This window comes from Nelusetta ayraudi, unplaced genomic scaffold (assembly GCF_046127955.1).
Source record: "Nelusetta ayraudi isolate G7.1 ecotype Tasmania unplaced genomic scaffold, CSIRO-AGI_Nayr_v1 ptg000072l, whole genome shotgun sequence".
In the NCBI taxonomy this organism is placed as follows: Eukaryota; Metazoa; Chordata; class Actinopteri; order Tetraodontiformes; family Monacanthidae; genus Nelusetta; species Nelusetta ayraudi.
Genome location: NW_027466122.1, coordinates 240,433 through 263,462, shown reverse-complemented (window position 1 = coordinate 263,462; position 23,030 = coordinate 240,433). Strand labels below are relative to the sequence as shown.

Here is a 23,030-nt window from a genome sequence, read left to right as displayed (position 1 = left end):
CCGCCGTGTTTACCCGGCCGAACCCTCGGCGGAGGGAGCCCAGTCGCCTGAGAGAAACCTGCTGTGTTGTTTGAAAGTGAAAACGATGCAGCTGCTGCATCGTCCTCGCGCGCCTCTCTTACAATCACCGGGACAAATGGGTTTTACAAGCAGGGGATTAAAAAGAAAAGTTCCATCGAGTACACTCTAATCTCATCTTTAGCAGCAGCCGTTATTTACAGCTCACAGGAACGACTGTACTCCTCTTTATCTTCGTCTTGTTTGAGTTATTTCACACTCTTTTGTTCGATACATATTCCATGTGTTCATTCAATGTAAATAGTCCCGAAAAATTGAGAGGAAAAGCAGTAACTCAGACGTATGTGTCCAAAGTTCTGACTAGTAGTGTATATTAGGTCTGATCACAGCTTGACCTCTAATTCGTCCAGCTTCTAAATTCACCACAGAGAGGTTTTCGAGAGCGACTGTTTCCTATTGGACGGAGGCAAAGTGGATGAGTGAGACTTTCGAGCTGAAGCCGTCGGCTGCCATCCGAGGGCAGCAACGTGTCTGTCTGTCTGTCTGTCTGTCTGTCTCTCACCATGTCCAGCAGCAGGTACACCGACTCTCTGTTACGGGTCGTCATCTTGTCCGTCTCCTGGCCGATCTTCAGCAGGCTCGAGGAGGCCAGCTGCAGAGGGTAAAAAGTACCAACATAAATAATAGCAATACTTAAGAAAAAAACAAAAGTTTTTTTTTTTTTTTTATAGTAAAGAAGCTTTCTGCAAACTAAATAGAATAATCTCGCCTTTGAGCGCTCGTATTGAACAACGGCAGTATGATAATGATAATGTGTCTGTTGCTCTCCACAACGAGGGAAAACAAACGATCCTCATAAGTGTGATGGAATTCACGACGAGGGCCATTAAGCAGCGACAAATTTAGCTCGTCTGCGGTCTGACTGTTGACTGTTGCGCTCGTCCTTCCCTCAAACGCGAGCAATGGGATGGAAATGGGCGGCTTTTCTTTTTTCTCTCTTTCTAATGGGAGATCCCAGGAGATCATTAGCGGAATCCAAACGAAACAGACGACTGTGTGTGTGAGCGTGTGCCGCCTTACAGCCAGGAACTCCTTCAGGCGGTCCTCGATGCTCCCCTTGTGGATGGTGAAGAGAGCCGCCGCGATCTGGTTGATGGCTTTGGCCAGGCAGTGGATGTTGTTGCAGTGGCCTGCAGAGGGCAGCAAACACACGCGTTGGCGACGGCGTCGGCGTCGGCTCCCCCGGATTGAAATTCGTTTAACCTTCGCTTTGATTCCCGACGTGTGAGGGATTTTTTTTTTTTTTTCCCCTCCCCCCGTCGTCGTGCGGAGAAACATTCCAGACTGGAGCCTCTGCAGCCTGCAGCGCTTTTCTGGTTTTTAAAAACTAGCGTTCGGTTCGTGCGTGTGCGTGAAACACAAGCGTGCCATATTAAGTTGATAAAACAGTTGCGCGCTCCCTCTGCTCCCTCTGCAGCCTCGCGCCGCCGACGTGCTGTTGGAAAATGCGAGTGGCGGCCGGCTCGCAGTCTGCATACTAACAATGGCCCATTACAAGCTATTATCCCTTTCAAACGTCCCTTATTAACACCGGCCCCCTTTCATTTCAAGGTTGTTAAGAAGTGACGTCTTCATAATTCATCCTCGAGTGACGAATCTCTGATACCTTATCAAAAGCTCATTTGGCTGCAACAATATGTCTCCATTGTGCCGAGTGTCGGCCGCCGCGGGGCAGAATGCACCGTTTTCTCCGTGTAAATATAAGCGGCAAATAAGGTCAAACACGTCACGGCGAGTACGCCGACCTTTCAACAAAAGACGTATTTATAATTTAGCTGTGTGTTTTTTTTTTTTTAAAAAGTGCACGTAATGAAGTGGGGGTGCTGTGGGTGCGGGACGCCCCGCTGAATCAATCTGAGGCCGCGAGGTCGATATCATTTGTATGCAGAACAGTCTCGTGCCATTGAAGCAGCAAATTATGTATCTGGTATTTTCTGCCGCAGCGCTCGCGCTCCTTCCCGAGCCGTTTCTCACCGCGACAATGAACTCGTTATTGCCACTGTTTGAACAAAGAAAGTTATTATGGGTTTAAATTGTCGGGGAGCAATTATGCAACATTAAATAATGGCATTTTTAGCGCAAACATACCGCCGGTTAAACTGTGCGTGGCAATCATTTGCAAAAGATTGGACCCCATGACCCCCCCCCCCCCGTCCAGCAGCTCTTTAGCAGGAAACCAGTTCATTTTTTTTTTTTTTTTTTGCTTGATTTGACAGAAAGCCCCTCTTCTTAAAGGTAGTGGTAATTTCACCTTCGATGGCGGGGCTGTACTGCGACATGACGTTGCTGGCCAGCGTCGGCAGGGAAACGGCCACAAACACCATGAGCAGGCAGGCGATCTTGTACTCCTCCTCTGGACTGATGTTTTCTGCACAGACGAGAGCACAACGTCAGCAGCGGAGCAGGCGGCAGGACAGCTGGGACTGGCACCAGTTTGCCAGTGTTACAACAAGCACGAGCAGGAATCAAATCTCGATAATCAGAGGCGCGATGTGGCAAATCTACAACTGGGGGTAGCGAGAAGAATTAAAGGCGTTGGATTTTTCAGCAAAGGGATTAGAATTAAATTTGAAATTTCTGACAATGTTATATAAAGGTCCAGTGTGTGATATTTGGCTTGATTCGTGATTGCTATATTGGTAAAATAATATGGTTTTCTCCCAGTTGCACCGCTACATTTCTAAGGAAGCCCGGTGTGGACAATTCAACTGCCTGACAACACGTTTCGTAATCAGATCAAATAAACCAACGAAGAAGAAGGTGGGCACTGTATCCAGGTTTTGGTGTGCAGGCCACCGTAGTTCACTGACAAGCTCAGGAGGGGGAGAGAGAGTGAAATACGCTGCAATCTGAGATATGACCACTCGATGTCGCTGTTTCTCTATCAAAATCTCCAAATATTACACACTGGACCTTTAAAGGGATTTGAGACTTGCATTCACAGCCCTGCAGCCTTTAGTAGCATGAAGAGGTACAGTGGCTAGAGGAGGTGTGTGTGTAGGCTACTTCTACTACTATAGCTTGTGCGTCTCACCGCTCTTTTGCGAGGACAGCGCCACGACCAGCGCCGGGTCGATCTCGCAGGGCAAACCTGCTGCCGACGACAGCTCGTACACGTTCATGGCCACCTGCAACCACACGAGGGATCGTTTAGGCCACGGCGGCGGCACCAATGAAGAGCGGCGCGAAGCCAGCAGAAATGCTTATCGTGAGCGACCCCCGTGTTTGCCTCTCACCTTCATGTCCGTCTCTCGGGGGATGTGGTCCTTGAAGTCCTCCACCGAGCTGACCAGGAAGGGAATGTGACAGGACAACACCTGCACAAGGGGAGGGAGGCAGGATGAGAATGAGATGGTGTTTGTCTGCCCGCTGGGGGTGAGAACATGAACCCCGGTGTGTGGCTGTCAGCATTCCAAGTCTTGGTTATCTCCCAGCTGCAGTGGCGGGGGAAATATCTTACGTCTCTCAGAGCCTCCTGAGCCAGCGAGCGGAAGGACAAGATGACGCCGATGATGGTCATCCTCTTCAATACACTGTCCACAGCTGCAAACAGAGAAAAACCAAAGCAAAACTCAATAACAATTCCGCAAATTGGACTATTTGGATCGTGTGTGTGTGTGTGTGTGTGTGTGTGTGTGTGTGTGTGTGTGTGTGTGTGTGTTATCGGCCCCTTTGCACTAAAAGGGGCTGCGTCGTTATTTAAAAGCAGCTTCAGCCGTCAGAGGATGAATATGAATGAAAAGAAAACGAGACATAAATGCCGTCCACTTTGCGCTGGAATCAATATTAATGCAGTTGTTCGTCAGCCCAGAATAAAATGGACTTGGCGCTTTCAGTTTTAAGGGCATGTCAGACTTTAAATTGGCTCGCAGTCAAGTCTGCTCTGTCAACATTTGGTTTAATTAAGTTGTACAAGAGTAAAATGTAAAAATTTACTTTTTTAAAAACCTTTAGAGCACAAATAAGATAAAACTCCAAAGCATTTGTCTCAGGCAGCCATGTCTGAGTGTGAGTGTGTGTGTGTGTGTCTTTACAGGTAAGTTTCTTGAAGAGAGCGGCCATGTGGTCTGGTTTGTCAAAGCTCGTCCTCATCTGGGTCAACACCTCCATGTTCTCCACCACCAGTTTCTGCACAGACACAGTGAACGTCACGTGAAACTGCCGATTCACGCTTTTCCATCCACATTGTTAACTTTCAAAGCATCTTTTAAGGGTTGAGCGGCAGACAACTGGAATTAGAACTTGGATATCTGAATTCCTATTATTTATTCAGGACCAAGAACCAAGTGCACCTGCCAACAACTTCTACAACTACAACCGTCAAGGATTCCGATGAGCCGAGAGAGAAACGTCAGATGTTGTCAAAACGTGCTCTCTGTCAGGTTTTGCACTTTTCACTGAGATTCACTGCGATTGTGAATCTTTACCTTCAGCTCGGCGACCTGTGATGAAATGTGCCACATCAGACTCTCGCTGAGGAACTTCATTCCGTAGGGGCCCAGCAGCTCCGACAGTGAACGCATCTCTGCAATAACGCAAACGCAAACGTTACAACAAACAAAGACAAAAAAGAAAAAAAACAAACCCTCCAGAAAGACGGAGAGCAGTGAGTCTCTGCACCTGAGATGTCAGAATATTCCTCGGCGTTGAAGGTCAGTTCGTTCTCTGTGGGCAGGTTAACAAAGGCTTTCATGGCGGGGAAATAGGCAATGTGTCCGTTGCTGACCTGACGGAGCAACGTCTCCAAATACCTACACAAAACACACACAAAATTCTGTTTATCATCACATCTTTCTCTGAAAAATTAAATTCTTTAAATCTATATATATTAAAAAAAAAAAAACAGTATGGCACTTTAAATGCCAACTTTAAATCTCAGCAATGTTGTGAAGCAGCTTAATACACTGATGCACCGCCATGTCTGCATTGCTTTTCATTTCATGTGTTTGTTTTTAATAAAGGCGAGAGCTAAGAAAAAAACTAACAAACAACTGTCACTGAAACTTTCCCACAAGTTGAAGACCGAGAAACAAAAACACAATATCCAAAAACAAGTACAGACATGAGCCTCGATAAAATGAAAAACAATCCTGCAGCGTCACAGTGCAAATATACAAAGTTTGGCCTTCAGTCTTTTGTGATAAAAACAGCGTTTCCCGCAACAACAGCAGCAGCAACACCGTGACATCTTTCCCTGCAGTGCCGAGGAAGTACCGCCAGCAACCACACGGGGATCTGCTGGAGTTTATTATGAAAGTACAGTGGTCGTGTGTGTGAGAGCGTGAACGCACCAGTTTGTGTACAGACTGGTGATGGTGGGCTCCCCGTGGCTGTCCAGGTGCTGCGTCTGCTGCAGCAGCACGTTGTTGAAGACCCGGGTGATGTCGATGGTGACGTAGTTCTCGATGGACTGCAGCACCGTCATGTACGCCCGCACGCTGGTCAGCAGCTCGCTGGGCTTGGCGATCTCCTGGGTGGCCTGGTTGTACATGGTCATGCCCACTATGGACCTGCAGAAGGAGGGGAAGCAGACAGTCAGACAAGAACAACAACAACCGGAATGACATGTGGTGGTTTGTCGACAGATTGTCATTTAAAGAACAGACCACTTTCTATGCTTGGCCTTATTACGATGAATGCAAACAAAGCCATTGTGTGTGTGTGTGTGTGTGTGTGTGTGTGTGCGTGCGTGTGCGTGTGCGTGCGCGCTTACTTGGTGAAGCGGATCTCCAGGTGCGAGGTGAGGTACTCTCTGGGAGTGAACGTGTGCTCCCACACCACCAGGTTGGGAACGTAGTTGATGGAGAAGCAGAGTTCAGATAAAGCTGTGTGGAGTTTGTCCAGACTGGGAATAAAAACAGATTAACGGTCAAACAGCAGCAGAGTTATTCGAGTTTTCCGAGATTTTCTTATCCAGTTTGGCCTCTTGGTCCAGAAACTAAAGCTTCGGGGAAACTGCTTGCAGGGCAGAGACCTCCAGAGAACTTTTAATTCCTTAATTACAGTTGGCGTGTGCTGCTTCTCTGCTGTGCAGCAGCAGCGGAGCCGACAGTTTGGACTTCTAATCAATGCTTGTGCTTCCACCCCTCTGTGTGTGTGCAGTGCATCTCAGGTCCATTAAACCTCCAGCCATCCAGAGTCCTACACAGCAGAAACGCAGGGCTGCTACTTTCGTTCGCTGCCGCATGCAGAACGCAGCAACGCGACGCGGAGCAGATTGCACGGGATGGGAAGTGGAGGCCCAGAAGCGAAAGAAAGCCTCAAGCAGCTTCTGCTGCTGCTGCTTCAGTCTGCAAAAGCAGCTGGTGTGTGCTGGCGGACAGTGGGACAGAGAGCAGACGTGCAGCGCGGCCGATGATGAACACACACACATCCAGTGCAGTCCTGGGGTTTTTTGCTTTGTGTGGACAACGGGAAGCAGCGATGTTTTGGCTTGTCGCATTTGTTTACGCAATCTCACCTGAAGCAGCAACAGGATGAACGCTGGTTTGAGCAATTCTAACAGGGCAAGTCTTTATAAAACGCCTGCAAGGACTTTTTTTTTTTAATCTTTGAAAATAAAATATTTCTAACAAATGATTATATTATTATAAATATATTATATAGTAATAGTTATTCTGCTTCTGTTATTCTCTCGGCAGTCCCTACTTCATACAGGAGATGAAAGTACTAAACCACTCGCGGGGAAAAGAGAAGCCTGAATGTCGTTTCTGCTTGTGGAAATAATTTCTGAATTTCATATCTGATGCAATTTCACTTGTAGCGACGTGATTGTACTTACTTGGTGACCAGCAGTCTGTTCTTCCTCATGCTCTCCACTCCGGGCTTCTCCCTCTCTGGCTCGCCCTTCTTCCCCGTTGCCTTTTTGCTCTTCTTGTTCACAGCCTGGCTGATGGTCTTTGCACAGTGCTTTGGGAGCAGCTGCAGCATCCAAGAGAAACACAGGGGGGACAGAAAGATAAAAAAGACAGGCGTTTAAAAAGTCCCAGTCTTGCAGATTGAGTTGTGAGACAGAAAGCAGGTAAATTTAAGCAGCGTTTTGAAACGGTGCCACTCTGAAAGACTCAATGACATTGAAAGACACATTGATATTAACGTGACCGCGTGTAAAAGTCACTGTGAGCCTTTAAAATGGCTGCCTTCAGGTCCAATCGAGAAACAATTATTGGACATTTTTGGAAGATGCACCGGCGGAGAAGCGTTCGATAACAATATCAGCGCTCCCTCTCAGGTGCTCAATAAATGTCAGAATATTTGACGGCTGGGACCAGCAGCTCGCCGAACGTCAGCCGGTTACCTGGCAACTGCTGAGGGGCGAGAAACGCGTCAAGGTTAAAAGCCACCAACTAGGTGATTTCCTGTGTCCCTCTTGTGTCGGTTCCCCCCGCCCCCATCCGACATGATTATTCCAAAGTAAGTTCATAAATTGCTCTAAAATGTTGTGCAAGGTTGCAGTGAAAGAATGGAAATCAGTGATGAGCAGAGGAGGACACTGCCAGAGCTTTTAAGAGTCTTCTGAGCTCTGATTTGGGCACAAACATTTTTCTTCTCTTTAAAGGGCTTCCTGTGTGTGTGTGTGTGTGTGTACCTGGTCGCTGAGGGTACACTGCTCAGTGCAGATATCAGTGATGAGGTTTCTGGCCTGCTTGGCCATCTCATCCAGGAACATGTTGCACAACGACAGACTGCGGTCCCCTATGTGGTGGCGCTGGTGGAGAAATGAGGGAAGAATAATAAGCACGGCATTTTAAACTGCAGGAATGGCAGAAAAGCTGACTCGGGAGGACAGTAGACAGTAGAACTGGGTGACTCACCTCTTCAGGACAGAGCTCGTGTGTGCAGGACATGAAGTGCGTGCAGAGCAGAGGGAAGCAGACGGAGTGCCGGCTCTGGGAAGGAAGCTCCAGACACTGCTGGAACATCTTCTCAAACGCGCGGCTGTAGAAGCTGCAAGGGAAAGGGAATAAAACAGTAGAGTCAGCGTCCGGGCGCCTGCACACACACAGTTTACAGTGCTGTCAATGTGTGAGCGGGCCGGTTACCAGAAAATGGACAAGTCTGACGTCTCCACCAGCATCTCCACCAGAGAGTCCACCATCTTTGTGTGGAAGATGATGGTGTTCATCATCTTGCCGAGCTCCTTGTGGTCGGCGATGCCCAGGCTGGCCTTGGAGACGCTGGTGTAGGCCTGCAGCCTGAACCAGTCCAGCCTCATGCCTCTGAAGTCAAACACCTCTCCGTCCTCTACTGCAGCAAAATCAGTCAAAACAAAAACCTGCTTGCCACATCTGTTGACTTGCATGGTGCCAAATTGCTCGTATAGTGTTGCTGTGTCTTGTTGCTTGAAACAAACCCCTCACCCTGTTTGACACTGAGGGAGGTCATCGTGTTGACAAATGAAGACATGATTATGGACTCGTCCTCTGGACACACCGACAGGTTCTGAGAAAAAGAGAGCAAGACAAAGATCCAGTTCATGGAGGAGCTGCAGCTTGGATATACGTACAATCTTAAAAGGCCGTAGTTGCTCATATGAACCAGTTCATGTGAAAATGTATCCTCACCTGCACCAACTCATTGAGCACTACAGCGTCAAACCCGGAGAGGTACTGGACGTAGTACCGCTGCATGACTGGGCCGTACTTCCTGACGTGGGCCCTGAGCTCCTCCATGTAGAAGATCAGCTCTGCTATGTGTCTGCAAAACAACAACGCACAGTCAAAACAAAAAGACAATGAGCCCAAAGGACACAGCGATGTCGAAACTGCAGTTATTCATGACTTGATTATTTTTTGTTCGCATACTTGTCGATGAAGTCGTCTGTGCTCTTCTTCTGGATGTTGTCAGCGTGTCGGAGTAGCCAGATGATCTCGTCTCGGGCGAACGACAACGCCATGAACACAAACAAGGCCTGGTGGGAGCGGGGGAAGGAAGCGAAAGTGAAGAAGAAAGACACGGCGCTTTAAAGAAATGTCAGTTTCCTCAGAGACCGAAATGAAAATGACTGAGTGCTGGAAGCAACCGTCTAAAACCAAATACTCAACACTGCAGGTGGGTTGGCTGCTGAAAAATCACACTTTGCACAGATTTATCAGGTGATGAAACTCACGGAAGCAGAAATAAGCGGGAATTTAAGATTAAATCTTAAACGGAAGGGAACTAAAGTGTTTTTTTTTAAACTATTGTTCCCTCTGAGTATCTGTTCTATAAGGCGTCAAACTCCCAGGCGGCTGTGTTACCTTGGGACCCAGCAGGCCGGGCTGATCGGCCAGAACAGTAGCCAGCTCCTTCAGAGCCGACCGCAGGAACTTGCGTCTCTCTCTGTGCATGGACCCTCTGCAGGAAGGACAGGTGGGGGACGGAGGGGGGAGTCAGCTCGTAGCATCAAAACACACACGCATCACGATTAAACGCTTATTTTGACACTTTCAGGACAATCCCGTTAGAGGACAAAAGTAAGCAGATGACAGACGACAGCGGGAGAAAGGCAGTGAAGATGAAAGGGGAAGGAAGAATAAGTAATGAGGATAAAAGCAGGGGGGGAGAGAAGGCGGGCGGGGGAGACAAATAGGGGGAAAAGAAGAAAGAAAGAAGAAGGCAAGAGGATAAGAAGAGGGTGATGTTTTTATGTGACACCCCCGAAAGAGGAACTCCAGGCAGGGGGCAGAGTTGAACCGCTGGTTAAAGGTGGGAAGCAGGGAAGATATGGAGGAATATGAAAGAATCATAAAGAAAATGATGGTGACTCATCAACACGTGTGTGACGAACGTGACGACGGTGTACGTACGCGTGCGACAGGGCCTGTTCCTTGCACTCTCTGATGTCGTTGATGCGTTTGTTGTATCTGGAAAACACAAAGGAGGGCAGTCAAAGCAGAGCAACATAAGGGCAACAAGTTGCCTCTTTGATTTCTTCGTTTCAAGATCTCAGCTTATTTTTCCAGATTTTGATTTTGTCTTTATACAACCCACTGACAAACTCTTTCATTCCATCTCGGGCTCGTACCCTCTGATATTGACAAACAGATCCTCCGCAGCTTTGTGGATGTGGAAGACTTCGTCCCTGAAGAGGCAGAGGCAGGTGGAGCTCTGCAGCGCCACCTTCCACAGGGACAAGGCCGTGGCGTCGCTGTTCAGCACCGAGTGGCACAGGATGAAACCAACTGCAAGGACACGGAACGGGAATAAATGACTGAACAAGCAGGCGCCTGGTGTGAAAGCAGGAGGTTTGAGCACGGGAGAAAAACACTTACAGACGATCCACTTCTCCATGGCATCCAGAGAAAGGTATTCACAGGGCATCTGCAGACAAGAGGCAAAAAGATTTTCTGTCAAAACTTCTGCCTGCCAGAATTGGGTTTATTATCACCGCAGGCGTGTGTGTGTGTGTATACTAACAGTGTCCGACTGTGCAGGGTTGAGCATGGTGGAGGGAGCAGAGATGAGCGAAAGCAGTTGGGCGTTCCTCCACTGGTCAGCGGACAGATTCCTCCTGGGGTAAACCATCTGGAGGCTGATCAGAGCATCGGACAGAGACTGGACGGCCGGGGGTGGGGGGGTGGGGGTGGAGAGAGATTCACACAGTGAGACGACTGGATGAAAAAAAACATTTGGGCTAATTTCCCTGCCTGAAGAAAGACACGGCCAGAAACAGTCTCCTTACCTTTCCATGAGGAACAAACTCCTCCATCATCTTCTTCAAAGCGTTCTCATAATCCACGATCATCTGGCCCAATCTGGGGTACTCCCGATCGCTGCAGAGCAACAAAGACAGGGTCAGATGCCGTCGTCGCCATGGCCCAGTCACGAGCTGCAGCGCGGCAGCTACTGAACCAGGCAGCGCGGCTCACCTGGCCCCGTGCGTCATCTCGTGGGCGTAGTTGTACAGGCCGATGATGGCCTTCCTCTCCTCAATGCGGGACAGGATGGTCATCAGGGTCGTGTAGGTCACCACCAAGTCCAGGTAGTTCTTGGTGAGGTCAAAGTTCACCGTCTGACAGGGAACGAGATGAGATTGTGACACGGTAGCGAGAACTTTGAGAAACGTTCTTTCATATTTTTTTTTTCAGGTTCCTGTGGTGGTGACAAAGTTCAGTCTGAGGTGTTGAGGTGGAATCTAGCGATGGACTTACAATGTCGAAGAAAACCTGGCAGGCGTCGATGGTGTTCAGCAGCTCACACACATGGTCCTGTTGCCATAAGAGTTGAAATGTTCACGTTAGTGGACTTTACAGGATGCTAAGTGTGTGTGTGTGTGTGTGTGTGTGTGAGTGAGTGTTTTCCTACCTTGAATTCCATCACATCTACAAAGGTGAAATAGTAGAGCGCCAGGTTCTTCAGGATCTCTGACTTTTCCTTCTGCAGCTGAGCCAGCTGTTGCTGTGAACGCAGGCAGCAAACAGTTAGCAAACAACCAGTGGTGACGGACGTGCTGGTGACAAATTGTGTGCGTTGGCCTTGTTTGCTTTGATAACAGACAGAGAAATTTGTATGCATTTATCTCTTTTTGCTTCAGAGAGGCTACATTTTCCCTTGCATCTTCTGCAGCGTCAGGGACAAACTTGCAATCTTTTCAAATTGCTTTGTCGAATTTTATTTGAATATCACAACTGCAAACTGAAATCTGATTAACTGCCCTGCACGATACCTGTCCCAACTAAAAATATGTTGTTGTTTTTTTTTGCAAAGCAAAAAAGGAAAATATATATTGACAGAAAGAAAGCCACATTCAAAGGCACATTTTAAATGCCCCACACTGGATTTCTTTAAAGTTATTTCTCTATCCTCAAATAAACCCATCATCTGTCAGAGTTGGTGACAGAGTTAAGAATTAAGGTCTGGGCTGCACAAACTCGAATCTAGATGCTGTTAAGATCTCAACATAAGAAAGAGAAAATCTGATGATCAAAGCAAAGCCAGACTGTCGCCCCCATAATGTCTTAAGTCGAAAGTTTGAAGAAAGAAAGAAATGAAGGAGGGCAAACATTAAGCATCAGGAGAGGGAACTTTCAGGGGATGGTAAACTGTGGAGGGAGAGCCTTTTCAAACCAAACCGTGACTTTAGGAATAATAATGAGAAGAATAAAGAAGTCACATTCATCTTCTAAGAAGCTGCAGAATGTGACGGCTCTGTCTTCAGCCAGTGCGAAGCAGCCTCTATTTACATGTCGGCACTGACTGAATCATGCTGCATGTAAATAGGAAAAGCCTCCGGCCACAGGCGCTCCGGTGAGAACTGTGGTGAGGCAAAGTGGGAAGAAGTCGAGGAAAGACTGCCGCTGCACCGAGGAGTTCAACACTTCACCGCTCGACGGGAAACAGAATGACTGCTTTCTTATCTGTGAGCTTTCCAGACTTTTGAGTCGGTGCTAACTGGTCAGCGCTCGCTCCCGCTGCAGTCCAACAAGCAAAACTGCCAGAGGCTGATGTGTCGGGCACGGGGCCGGACTCCTCGGTGCAGGAAGTGCAGGGCAGTGCATCATTCAAAAAGCCAGTCGACTGGATCAACTGGCAGAGCGTACAGTTCAATAAGGACGCCACACAGTCACTCAGCGGATGAAGGATTAAAGGAAGGAAAAAAAAAAAAAGCTGCTAGCCAAGAGAGGAGAGAGGATAAAGCTGAGCAAAGGAAAACACACTGAAAAAAAAAAGCTACGAAAAACTGCATTGTTACAAAACTTAAGTACGTGAACTGAAATACAAAAACTTACCAAAAAGCACAAGTCCGGAAAAAGCCGAGTTTAGCATGCAGAACACAAACAAACACGGAAACAAAGCAGAAAAAAACAACGTAAGAGACACATATTGCACAGTTATACTGAATAAAGCGTTTGGCTAGACACACACACACACACACACACGCACACACACACGCACACGCACACACTCACACGCAGCTGTTGGCTAAACGACACTTCAACATCATCACAGGCCAGCTGCTACACTGACAATTAAAGCAAAGACACATTTATTGTTGCAATGACTCGTGGAACTCTCAAGCACGCACACAGGCACACAAAATAAAAGTGAGCCGGTTAGACAAATATAGAATCGTGTTTGGTCTGTCGATCTTCAGTCGTCTCCTCTTCTCCTCCTGCTGTGCTGCATCTCGACTGTCAATCAGCGCTATGATTGTGACACAGTGGGTGAATTTCCATTATTATTATCATTTGAAGATTTGCATTCGCTTCTCAAATAAAGTTCACCTGCTTTGCCTCTCTTGTCGCAGCAGTCGGCAGTTTTGTTGGGAGTCACGTTAATGTTTCAATCCCATAATCTGACGTGAAACTTTTCATTGAATTCAAATTTCTTAACCTCAGAAGCAACTGACTCCCCCCCCCGACCCCCCCCTCCCCCACCCCCGACAGCCACGGCTCAGGTCCATGCAAGCGCACTTACGTTGTTGTTACGCGTCTCCACGGCCGGGAACTTCCTGACAATAAATTTAACCGCAGACTCCAAATTCTTATCAACAAGGTAGGAGGGCTTAGCCTTCGGGTCTCCGCAAGCCTGCAAAGCAGAGGAGAGCAGGAGGTGAGAAGAGAAAAGGCTCATTTCTACAAACACAGACACGCACACAAATGCAACCAAGACACTTTAATACTTTTCTATTGTCATCATCATTATTATTATTGTTGTTGTTATCGTTTTATGTCTTCATGTCAGGCATGTTAGATGTGTGATCGTCAGCGGGGAGACATTAGTGCCAACTGGTTTAATCTGAGGGTCTCGTGAGTGTGGATGAACTGACCGGTGGAATATTCAAGACATGGAGACAGAATAGACATGGACTCGAGGCGAGTGGAGTGACCGGCACGTTTTTCATTTAGCCACAAATGCACTTTGTGGATTTCATGTTTGGAAATAAACCAGATTGAACCGGCTGGAGCGGAACCGGCTGGAGCGGAGCCGGCTGGGACCTTCGCCGTCAGTGGTTCTCAGCCCAGCGCTGAGCTGCGGGAGCTGCAGGGGAACAGCACCGTTCCGATCCTCTCCTTGGAGGAGGGAATTTGGAGCATTTAAAATGATGCCACAACGGTCAAGCAGTAGGTGGCGATGCGAGATGGACACGTTCATTCTTTGCTGCATGATCAGCCCATAACTGCATGCAACATCAAACACAGTTGGTCAGTGTAATGAGACCAGAATCACACTGAGAGGCCGATAAACTGTGTTATGCAGAGCATGATAAAGAAAAGCCAATAAGTCAGACTTCAGTGGCCGTTTCTGATGATGCAGGTGACCCAGCGCTCGGCAAATTCACACTTCCAAGGGAAATGGAATGCACCAGAAAGGTACTCTTTCCAAACACTTTGCCATGGAAACGTCTACAGTGCAAGTTCCTCTTTCCTCCATCACCTGGAGTTAAGACTGACATCACGTATCAGAGGTCTGGCTTCACAAAATGCTTTTTACAGGCCAGGAAAGGATGAGAACCACTGACGAGGGTGGGTGGGTGGGTGGGTGGGGGGGAGTGGGATAACCTCAGTGTGGGGGCAGGGGGCCGGTGCCATCACCTGTTCATACTGCTGCATGACAGGCAGAGTGATGGACAGGCGGGATGTGTAAGGGACAGAATGGGAGAAGAGAGAGAAAGAGGTGGACGCACGCAGAGGTCGACTGAGAAATGACTCGGGAGAGGCAAGTGTCACTTTCTCAGAGGGAAGCTTCTTTTATCACTAACCTGCAAGAGCGGAATTTTCTGCAGAGCAGCTACATAAATATTTGACTACACCAACCTGTTTCCTGCTTATCAATATTCCCTTTATCCCGCTAAAGCTGCTCCTGTCTCTGGGCAGGCGGCCACACTGCTCATGCATTATGGGTGGTGCAGAAGTGGATGGTGAGGGAGATGTGGTCCATGCATGTGCCTTTAAACAGTGAATGTGCAAAAAAAGTCTGCCGGCCGCTCGCCGGTCGACACGGAGGAGCAATCGCAGAGCAGCTCAGTGCCGCCGACACTTCTGCAGATTGACTTCCTCGTGGTCAATTGTTTCAAGTTCAGGAAATGCAAGCACACATTCAGAAAAAAAAGAAAAAGCCATCGACATGAAGTTACAAAATGAGGTCTTGGAACACAGCACCATGGTATAAATGCAGCATTCCTACCGACGGCAGCAGAACACCGTAACATTGTACTTTTTTCCTCCTATAAAAAGACGCCACACCAACAAGTCTGTCAGCGACGCAGACTTGGAAACCATAAATCCAAAGTGAAAGGCACAACAAATTGCTCTTCTGCCACTTTGGATTCAACTTTTCAGGACTCTCAAAAGCTGCTGCGGATGTTACTGGGTCAGCTTCCAGCTCCAGAGGAAAAACTCATCAGCATCTGCCGTCACTTTGCATCAGCTTTCATTTGACAAAGGATGCAAAATGATAGACTTCAGCATATAAAACAACAACAACAGCAACCCATGGGTGGGGTCAGTTTTACACAACGCATCATGCTGGCTACCTGACCGGGTCCACTCTCTCTGGAACAGCAGAAACATGCTGAGCCAAGGCTAGAAATAAAGGCGCCCACTACTGCAGGGATCTCACACACGACACTTTGGGGAGTCGAACACAGAGAAACACACACACGACACCGACATGACTTCAGCACCTACTGACGACACAGACTGTACACCTCCAGTCTCAGCTTGTTTCCTTGCATCCGCTTTGGCCCCTCGCACCTGAGCACGTTTCCTGAGAGCTTCAGGTTTAAAAAATTTAAAAACAAAACAAAAAAAACAACACAACCTGCTCAGGTGTGAGAGAGGTGGACTGAACTGAAACCGTGTCTAACAGGGACAAGGAAGCCAAGAGTCGACTGTGAAATCCATGCACTTGCAAAAAAAATAAATAAAAAAAATACAAAGAAACAGAAAACGAAAAAAGCCCGGGCTTAACAGGCACGGAGCTCCTGTGATGACGCACAGCACAGGGCCTCACCCTACACACCGAGCTAATCTCTACTGCAGCCACTAAGGTTGTAGTTACCCTTTGACTCACGCTGGGGAACTGCAGAGTGAAAAACACTGTCTGGTTACTGGACACATCTGCATCTCGGCCGTCAAACTGTTTTGACAAGTTTTAGCCCAAACACAAATTGTGTGTGTGTGCGTGTTAAAGTACTGACTAGTACACACATTTACAGGTTTTAACTTCTTTTGTGTCAAAAGTTTGGACACACCTGTTTCTTCTTTAACTTGACTACTTTCTACACTGTAGATACACACTGAAGACATCGAATATGACCAATATATGTGGATTAATGAGGCAAAAGAAAAACCGTTAAACCTAAATATTTTTTTTTTTGTTTAGTACATATTCCATGTGTGTTAATTTAGTTTTGATGCCTTGAGTGACAATCTACCATGTAAATAGTGATGAAAATGAAAAAAAAAAACATCCAATCAGAAGTATGTGTCCAAACCTTTGACCGGTGGTGTATATTGCAGGAAAACTTGGACAAACATCCAGTGTGTAAAACACTACGTTACAGGTGAAGCTACATCAGCGTCTTGTCATCATTGGGCTAAAACATGCAAAACTCCCTTTCAACCAGCATGTGTCTGTCTAGTCTCAGTCTCAGTGGATCTACTCCAGCCACACCATTCCAGCGTCTCGCTCTACTTGAACCGTTCTAGTCTCAATAATTAAACAGCGGAATTGACATCGCACAACAACACTGCGGACATTCGTCGATGTTTTCTGTTATTTCTGGTGGCATGACACTGGCCATTAGTGCTGGTGGTGGCGGCTTTGTGCAGTAAGCTGGCTGGCTGGGTTTGGGTGGGGGGCTGATGGACGGATGGATGGAAGAAGGAAGGGACGCGGTGAATGACGGGACGGGCCATGGGAATAAATCAGTCGAGGTCGGGGGTGGGGTGGGGTGGGGTGAGGTGGGGGGTGGGGTTAGGCTCTTTCCTGGATAACAGCACAGACCGCAGTCTGGCCTCCACCGTTGTTTCTCCACTCCGGTCAGAATTAGGAGCTTCTCAGGATCCCAGACGGGCTTATTTATGGCTTCAGGGAACCATGCCTACAGGCACTTTTTAAAATGACCCATCAGAAACAACAAAGACCACGCGATTGTGTTTGTTTTTATTGTTTGTTTTGTCGGAATTAAAGCCAGCAAAATGATACAAAAACACCTTCTAAAGAACAAAGCACTGTTGCCAATTCAAACTGAGTGTTTTTGTATTACTATTTAAATTATATAACACATAATATTATGTGAACTGTGGTAAGAGCGGAGTTCAGTAGTTTTCTAGAGTAGAAGCCAGACATGTTTGCATTGTTTGGCTACTGAAGGGACAGTGCCATTCAACAGCCACCCAGCAGTCAGTGTGATCTCCTAAACACCACATTCTGTGCTTAATAACAAATGATACATTTGCTGATCACGTGAATGATTTGCAATCTAGGGATTGGGCTCTAGACCCAATCCAGAGTTGTTTTAATACCTCCAATTGTGGGGGCTGGATAAAGCTGTTATAGTTGGTTAGTAAGCTCATCCTAATTGGTAAGACTTCAAAAAACAACAAGAGAATGTAGTTTTATTAAATTACACATTATTGGCAGCGGTTATAAGTGCTATATACCTACCATAAATATGACAAAATGCATTAACATTCTATTGAATGTTGGTGAAACTAAGAGTGAGGCCTTTTCCGTTGCGAGACTGAGTCCGACGTGAATTGGAGTGGGACACAAAGAGGAGGACCGACAGATCAGTACAGGTAGCCAGGAGGAGGGAGAGATGGGGAGGGCGGGAGAAGGAGGAGGAAGCGGTTGAGGAAGGGTGACGGGAGGGTGGGGTGGGGTGGGAATTTGTAAGTGGAAGGTGATAAACTTTGCAAACCTTCCAAACTTGTCCTTGCTGCATAGGAGAGGGGGGAAGCATTGGAACGGAGAGAAGAAGAGAAGAAATCAAAACAAAGAGCCCACCCAGACAAACTGCTGAGATCTCTGATTCTACACACACACACACACACACACAAACACACACACAGGCACACACACACACACACACACACACACACACACACACACACACACACACACACACACACACACACTGCTGTTTATGAGTGTATTCGGGCCATTCCTTGTGACACATTGACAAGAACAAACACTGCGCCAACATGTCATCGTGTTCACACTGGATTTAACACGAGCGGCCTGCAAAGTAACACAGGTTGTGGTTCCCGCCCCCCCTGGTAGATGTTAACACCGTGTGTTTTGTACAAGGGTCGAGGGAACGAGGGAATATGGCCGACGCTACGTCCACCAAAAAAAACAAAAGTTTGGCCGCTGGCAATTTCTACTTTTTGCGCAGCACGTTTCCGCTCCTGACGGTTGCCTAGTAACTGATAATGACGAGTTCACTGGTCGCTCAAGCACGGGGGCTTTAATCGTGACTATGCATGGCTGAACAGCTGATCACGCAGTAGTTCTCTTGACGCATTTGGAATATAATGTAACTGATGGTAGTCTGCAGTTTTTTTGGCAGACGCTGAAGTCTCGACAGCTAGCTGAGGAGGAGCTGAACTGGATCTCTGATAGCAGCTGAACTGGATTCTAATTGTTGCTGAACTGGATTCTGCCACAGACGCAAACTCAGCGCGCTCCCGCTCCTTAGACTTATAATACACACGCTTTTAAGCTTTGATTACGATACCATGAGGGAATTTGCTGCGAATAAAAACGACAATTAATTACAACATCCTGGCTGGCTGGACGGTAGAAAGAGACTGGAAATGTTGCGAGAGACACAGCAGTGGAAACAGGCTGCTAAGGACCAGGCCAGATTCAGACCAGGGTGGATGCTGAGGGCTAAACCAATGGCTCATCATGGGGCGTGCACTTCACTGAGGTATCCAGACAGGGCTCACATCTCCCGAGTTTCTTTTCGAAGGCAGATATAACAGACAGTCAGCATGGAAGACAAAAAGAAGGGTGACTTATTACCGGTCAGGTCTCTGGGTAAAACTCCCCCCCCCCCCCAAAGTGGTTTCAAAATTTGGGCAATTTGCCCTTTAAGAGCCCATAAAACACCATTAATATTCAAAAAAAGAGGAGTGAAAAATGTCCCCTGGTACTCAGAAGTGCCCTTCATTAAATGTCAAATTATAATTTGGTTCCAGTTGCGAATTAATGATATGCAACCACAGCGAAGTGTCCCCTCTAATCCAGCATACATGACCTTAAATCCAGGCTGCAAAGTTAAGCACGTGTTGGACAAAGAAACACACCTACATAAAAGAAAACTGTCAGAGAAGGAGGAAAATAATATTTCAGGCAGCCCACTGTAATTATTTAAAAAGCCTTGGTCTCACAAAAATGTAACTCCAAAATATATTTCACCCAAACGTTTGCATGATTGGCAGCCCCAGAAAAACAAAAGTGGGTGACGTTTAGTGAAATCAACTTGCAAACATGCAAGTGCAGCCCGTGTTATGGGTCCGCTGCAGTCAAGACTGCAGTAATGCAATGCATTGAGAGTGACCTAAGACTGGTCTACCTCTTCTTGGGCTTGTACTCATCCTGTACTACTTTTTTCCACAAGCTTAGGCTCATTGCACTGTTGTGTAACATTTGCTCATATTAAAATTATCATTTCAAATTTCGATCCAATTTTGAACAATTTGATTATATTTAAAGCATTCCGAGTATTCACCATCGCCTGAACTGTTCTCACTTTCAGCCAGTTTGATTGATGACCTTGTATTTATTAGACTTATTGTTATTTATGCGTTTCCTGTCTTGATGTAAGCACATGGGCAATGAGTGAAATATGTTTGGATGTAAAAGAATGCATTTGTAAAATTAGATGACGATAATCCTGTTGGGGTGGGATTCCAGAGATACAACTGTTGAGAAATTCTCCCTGATTTCTAACGTTCGGACTCGGTTTTTGTTTGATGCTAGATATTTCCATTATACAGTACATGATAGAGCTAGATGAAAATGATTTTAGGGTGGAGATGTTGAGAAGTGTCTTGGTTAGGAAGATAAGGAAAGACAGCATGATGTGGAAGACAGAAAGAGAAGGAAGGAAGGAAGGAAGGAAGGAAGGAAGGAAGGAAAGGGGCGGCATATTTAAGCAATCAGCAACAAAATCTCTCTGACTCGGAGTCTAACTTCTCACACTGTTCCATTTGGACTTGAATGTCCACGTGGTACATTCTGGCCTTGTTAACTGAATTATAAGCTCATAAAAAAGAGAAAAACACGGAACTTAGTGAACAGGTTCCACTAAACTCACTTCCGCTGATGTGTATCTGTGGACAGAAAGCCTAGCGTGGGCATTCAGACTTTCTAACGTTGCTCTGTCCCTATTATACACATTTGATCAGACTGAACTCTTTCTCTGCCCTTTGCATCACGCACACTCTGGCACAGAGGCTCATGCCACACAAACAGACTCACTACTTTCTCCAACACACACTTACTAAAGGCTCATTGATGCTCCCCTAGGCAGGAAAAAGGATCCACTTGTTTAAAATGAGGCAAACATCACGGCCCTCATAGACTATTACATGTCATTTGAGATAGAATGAATGAGAGGCAACACATCGTCCACTAGAGACTACCGCTTAAAGTCAAACGCTCCTGACAAAGCCCAGGAAGGAGATGTTGAACTAATCTGTACAGAAATACGCAAAACCAGAAACAGTCTGGGAGCAGGGCGGCGGCCTGTGGGGTCGGATCGTATTGTTACAAAACAATGGTGACAAATCCCCCTCTTGGTTTTAGGACTAAGAATAACTGACAACCCTCTCAAAATTTCCATTCATTGGCTTTCTCAAACGTGCTCAGTTCACTCTGTCCTGACATCTTCACTTTGATTTCATTCAACATATATCTCATATCTCATATAGAGCATAAATGAGTTTTTAAGAGCCAATCGCAAAAATGACATATAGTTTAGCGATACGTCTGACTGATAATCTATGCTACCACTTCAGATTGATTAAGACAAATAAACATAGCAACAAGCTATTGATTTATCACTACCCCTTTACCCCCGCCTCCCCAAAAGATGCCCCATATACATGACAATTTGACAGTTTATTCATTCTAAAGTAGCTCACAGCCACTTAGTTAGGCGAATGTAGTAAACCTACGCTACCAGTCAAAAGTTTGGACACACCTGATGCAACTTTCTTTTTTTTAATTTTTATCTTTACAACTTCCAAAAGACATTAAAGACATTAAATTTGTAGGGCGTGTCCAAACTTTTGACTGGTAGTGTATGCAAAAACAATTCCCGATCACTTCAGATTGATAAAGACAAATAAACATTGCAATAGCCTATTGATTCTCCCCGCTCCCCCAACCCACCCAAGATGCCCCATATGACAATTTGACAGTATATTCATTCTAAAATAGCTTGGTTAGGCAAATGCAGTCGACCTCCATAAAATAAGAAACAATTAGAACAAGAAAACAAAAAACTTCTAAGACTATTCAATCTGAATAACACCTGCATCAGCAAACATTGTGGTTTGATGTTTTAGTGGGAGTCGTGTTTCGTAGTGTTGTAGTACTCAAGATTGGTCTTGGTCTCAAGAGCACTTTTTAAGGGTCTCGGTCTCGTCTTGGACTCCGAGGCATTTTTACTCGGTCTTGTCTTAGTCTCGGGATTTTGATCAAGGCTAGTCAATACTCAGCCAACACTACAATGACAAATAATAACGGGAAATAATCCACTTGCGGCCGTTTTACGCTCCGTTTGTGACACGTAGAGTGACACACCCCCTTATACCTAGTTATTTATTTTTTTATTTTATGAAGCAAACTTGTTTTTTGGAAAATGTTTCAAAATAGCTGGTAAAGCAGCAAAATGTTAAAGAAATGTATTTATTTATTTATTTTAAAATACCTCGTTGAAAAGAGATGTTGCCGTTCGATTTAGAAGCAAACTTGATTTTTTTTTTTTTTTTCTTTTTCTTTTTCTTTGATATATAAAGTCTTGGTCTTGTCTTGGTCTCGAGCTCCAAATGTCTTGGGTCTCGGTTATTGCGGTCTTCACTACACCACTAGTGTTTGGGCTGATGATGGAGCGGAGACGACGCCCGACTGCTGGCTTAGCTGAGCGCTGGTTAGCCTAGCCTAGCAACCGCCGCCATTAACACTAGAAGGCGAAGTTAGCGAGGCCTGACGTTTTGCCGATACTATCTCGGGGGGGTTCACTGGACCATGTTTTAGGATGTTCCTGCGATTCGTTCATCGTCAAGATTATCTAAGCTTCTTAACTTTACAGTGTATGTATCACCCAACACCACCAAAAACCAGCGTACATCTTACAAACCCAAGGTAGCTTTTACCGCAAGCTAAAGCGACAGCTTTCGGCTTAGCAAAGCGCCACCGGGATGCTAATGTGACATATTGAAGTCAAAATAAGGATTACACGACCCACAATACCTCATTAAACGAGCATTATTGATCGTCTCTATTGTAATAACAAAGGTGTATAGTTAAACTAACCCAAAACATTCGCTCACTTTTACATTAGCAGTGATCCGTCAAAGCTAATAAGGCAATACGATCACTCGCGTTAATATGGACACTCGTCTGGGATGCAGGTGCAAGTATTACCCGTACAGTGAATATCCCGTGTGGTTATTACTGCCGCTACAACATGCGTGTGTTTGCGAACCTTTTTGATATTGTAAACACGGGTCAACATCCCGATGCCTCGGTCGTTGAGGATGGTGAGTTTTTCTGCCAGCTTCTGCTGGCTGGGCTGGATCACTCCCCGAGACATCTTCGCCCTGTTCGGTTAAAATTCCAATCTGGTCCGGGAAAAAAAAAATCACGAATCTCCGCAGGCTCTCGCCCGTAAACAAAGAAAAAAAAAGGACAGACTAGTGTTTTTATATGATCAGATTTCGCCCATGTTCAGATATTCGAGGACAGTCGCTTCCTGTACTCCACCCACCGTCTCCCTGCCTGTT

The 23,030-nt window shown here is 46.4% G+C and overlaps 1 protein-coding gene and 1 long non-coding RNA gene across 6 annotated transcripts in view; one reads left to right on the top strand and one right to left on the bottom strand.

Annotated features, from left to right (window-relative positions):
* nckap1 (NCK-associated protein 1) overlaps positions 1-23,030 on the bottom strand; it is a 26,179-nt gene extending 3,149 nt beyond the window's left edge. Inside the window, exons 1-30 of one of the 5 annotated variants that reach the window (XM_076042955.1) lie at positions 22,733-23,030; positions 17,930-17,947; positions 13,477-13,587; positions 11,365-11,457; positions 11,211-11,267; positions 10,929-11,071; positions 10,742-10,832; positions 10,477-10,614; positions 10,332-10,380; positions 10,085-10,241; positions 9,867-9,923; positions 9,318-9,414; positions 8,883-8,989; positions 8,643-8,775; positions 8,439-8,520; positions 8,121-8,325; positions 7,893-8,025; positions 7,667-7,786; positions 6,860-6,999; positions 5,792-5,923; positions 5,370-5,588; positions 4,699-4,829; positions 4,506-4,603; positions 4,113-4,206; positions 3,539-3,621; positions 3,315-3,395; positions 3,113-3,206; positions 2,330-2,446; positions 1,099-1,208; positions 581-670 (exon numbers count right to left, since the gene is read on the bottom strand). In XM_076042955.1, coding sequence (XP_075899070.1) covers positions 581-670; positions 1,099-1,208; positions 2,330-2,446; positions 3,113-3,206; positions 3,315-3,395; positions 3,539-3,621; positions 4,113-4,206; positions 4,506-4,603; positions 4,699-4,829; positions 5,370-5,588; positions 5,792-5,923; positions 6,860-6,999; positions 7,667-7,786; positions 7,893-8,025; positions 8,121-8,325; positions 8,439-8,520; positions 8,643-8,775; positions 8,883-8,989; positions 9,318-9,414; positions 9,867-9,923; positions 10,085-10,241; positions 10,332-10,380; positions 10,477-10,614; positions 10,742-10,832; positions 10,929-11,071; positions 11,211-11,267; positions 11,365-11,457; positions 13,477-13,587; positions 17,930-17,947; positions 22,733-22,840 — 3,288 coding nt within the window. In that variant the 5' untranslated portion in view covers positions 22,841-23,030. The remainder of the gene's footprint in view (positions 1-580; positions 671-1,098; positions 1,209-2,329; positions 2,447-3,112; positions 3,207-3,314; positions 3,396-3,538; positions 3,622-4,112; positions 4,207-4,505; positions 4,604-4,698; positions 4,830-5,369; positions 5,589-5,791; positions 5,924-6,859; positions 7,000-7,666; positions 7,787-7,892; positions 8,026-8,120; positions 8,326-8,438; positions 8,521-8,642; positions 8,776-8,882; positions 8,990-9,317; positions 9,415-9,866; positions 9,924-10,084; positions 10,242-10,331; positions 10,381-10,476; positions 10,615-10,741; positions 10,833-10,928; positions 11,072-11,210; positions 11,268-11,364; positions 11,458-13,476; positions 13,588-17,929; positions 17,948-22,732) is intronic. The other 4 variants (XM_076042956.1, XM_076042957.1, XM_076042959.1 and 1 more) reach the window with 4 other exon arrangements.
* Positions 7,356-7,861, top strand: LOC142899414 (uncharacterized). The gene is made up of 2 exons (XR_012928764.1): positions 7,356-7,451; positions 7,637-7,861. It is a non-coding gene; the product is annotated as an uncharacterized LOC142899414 (long non-coding RNA).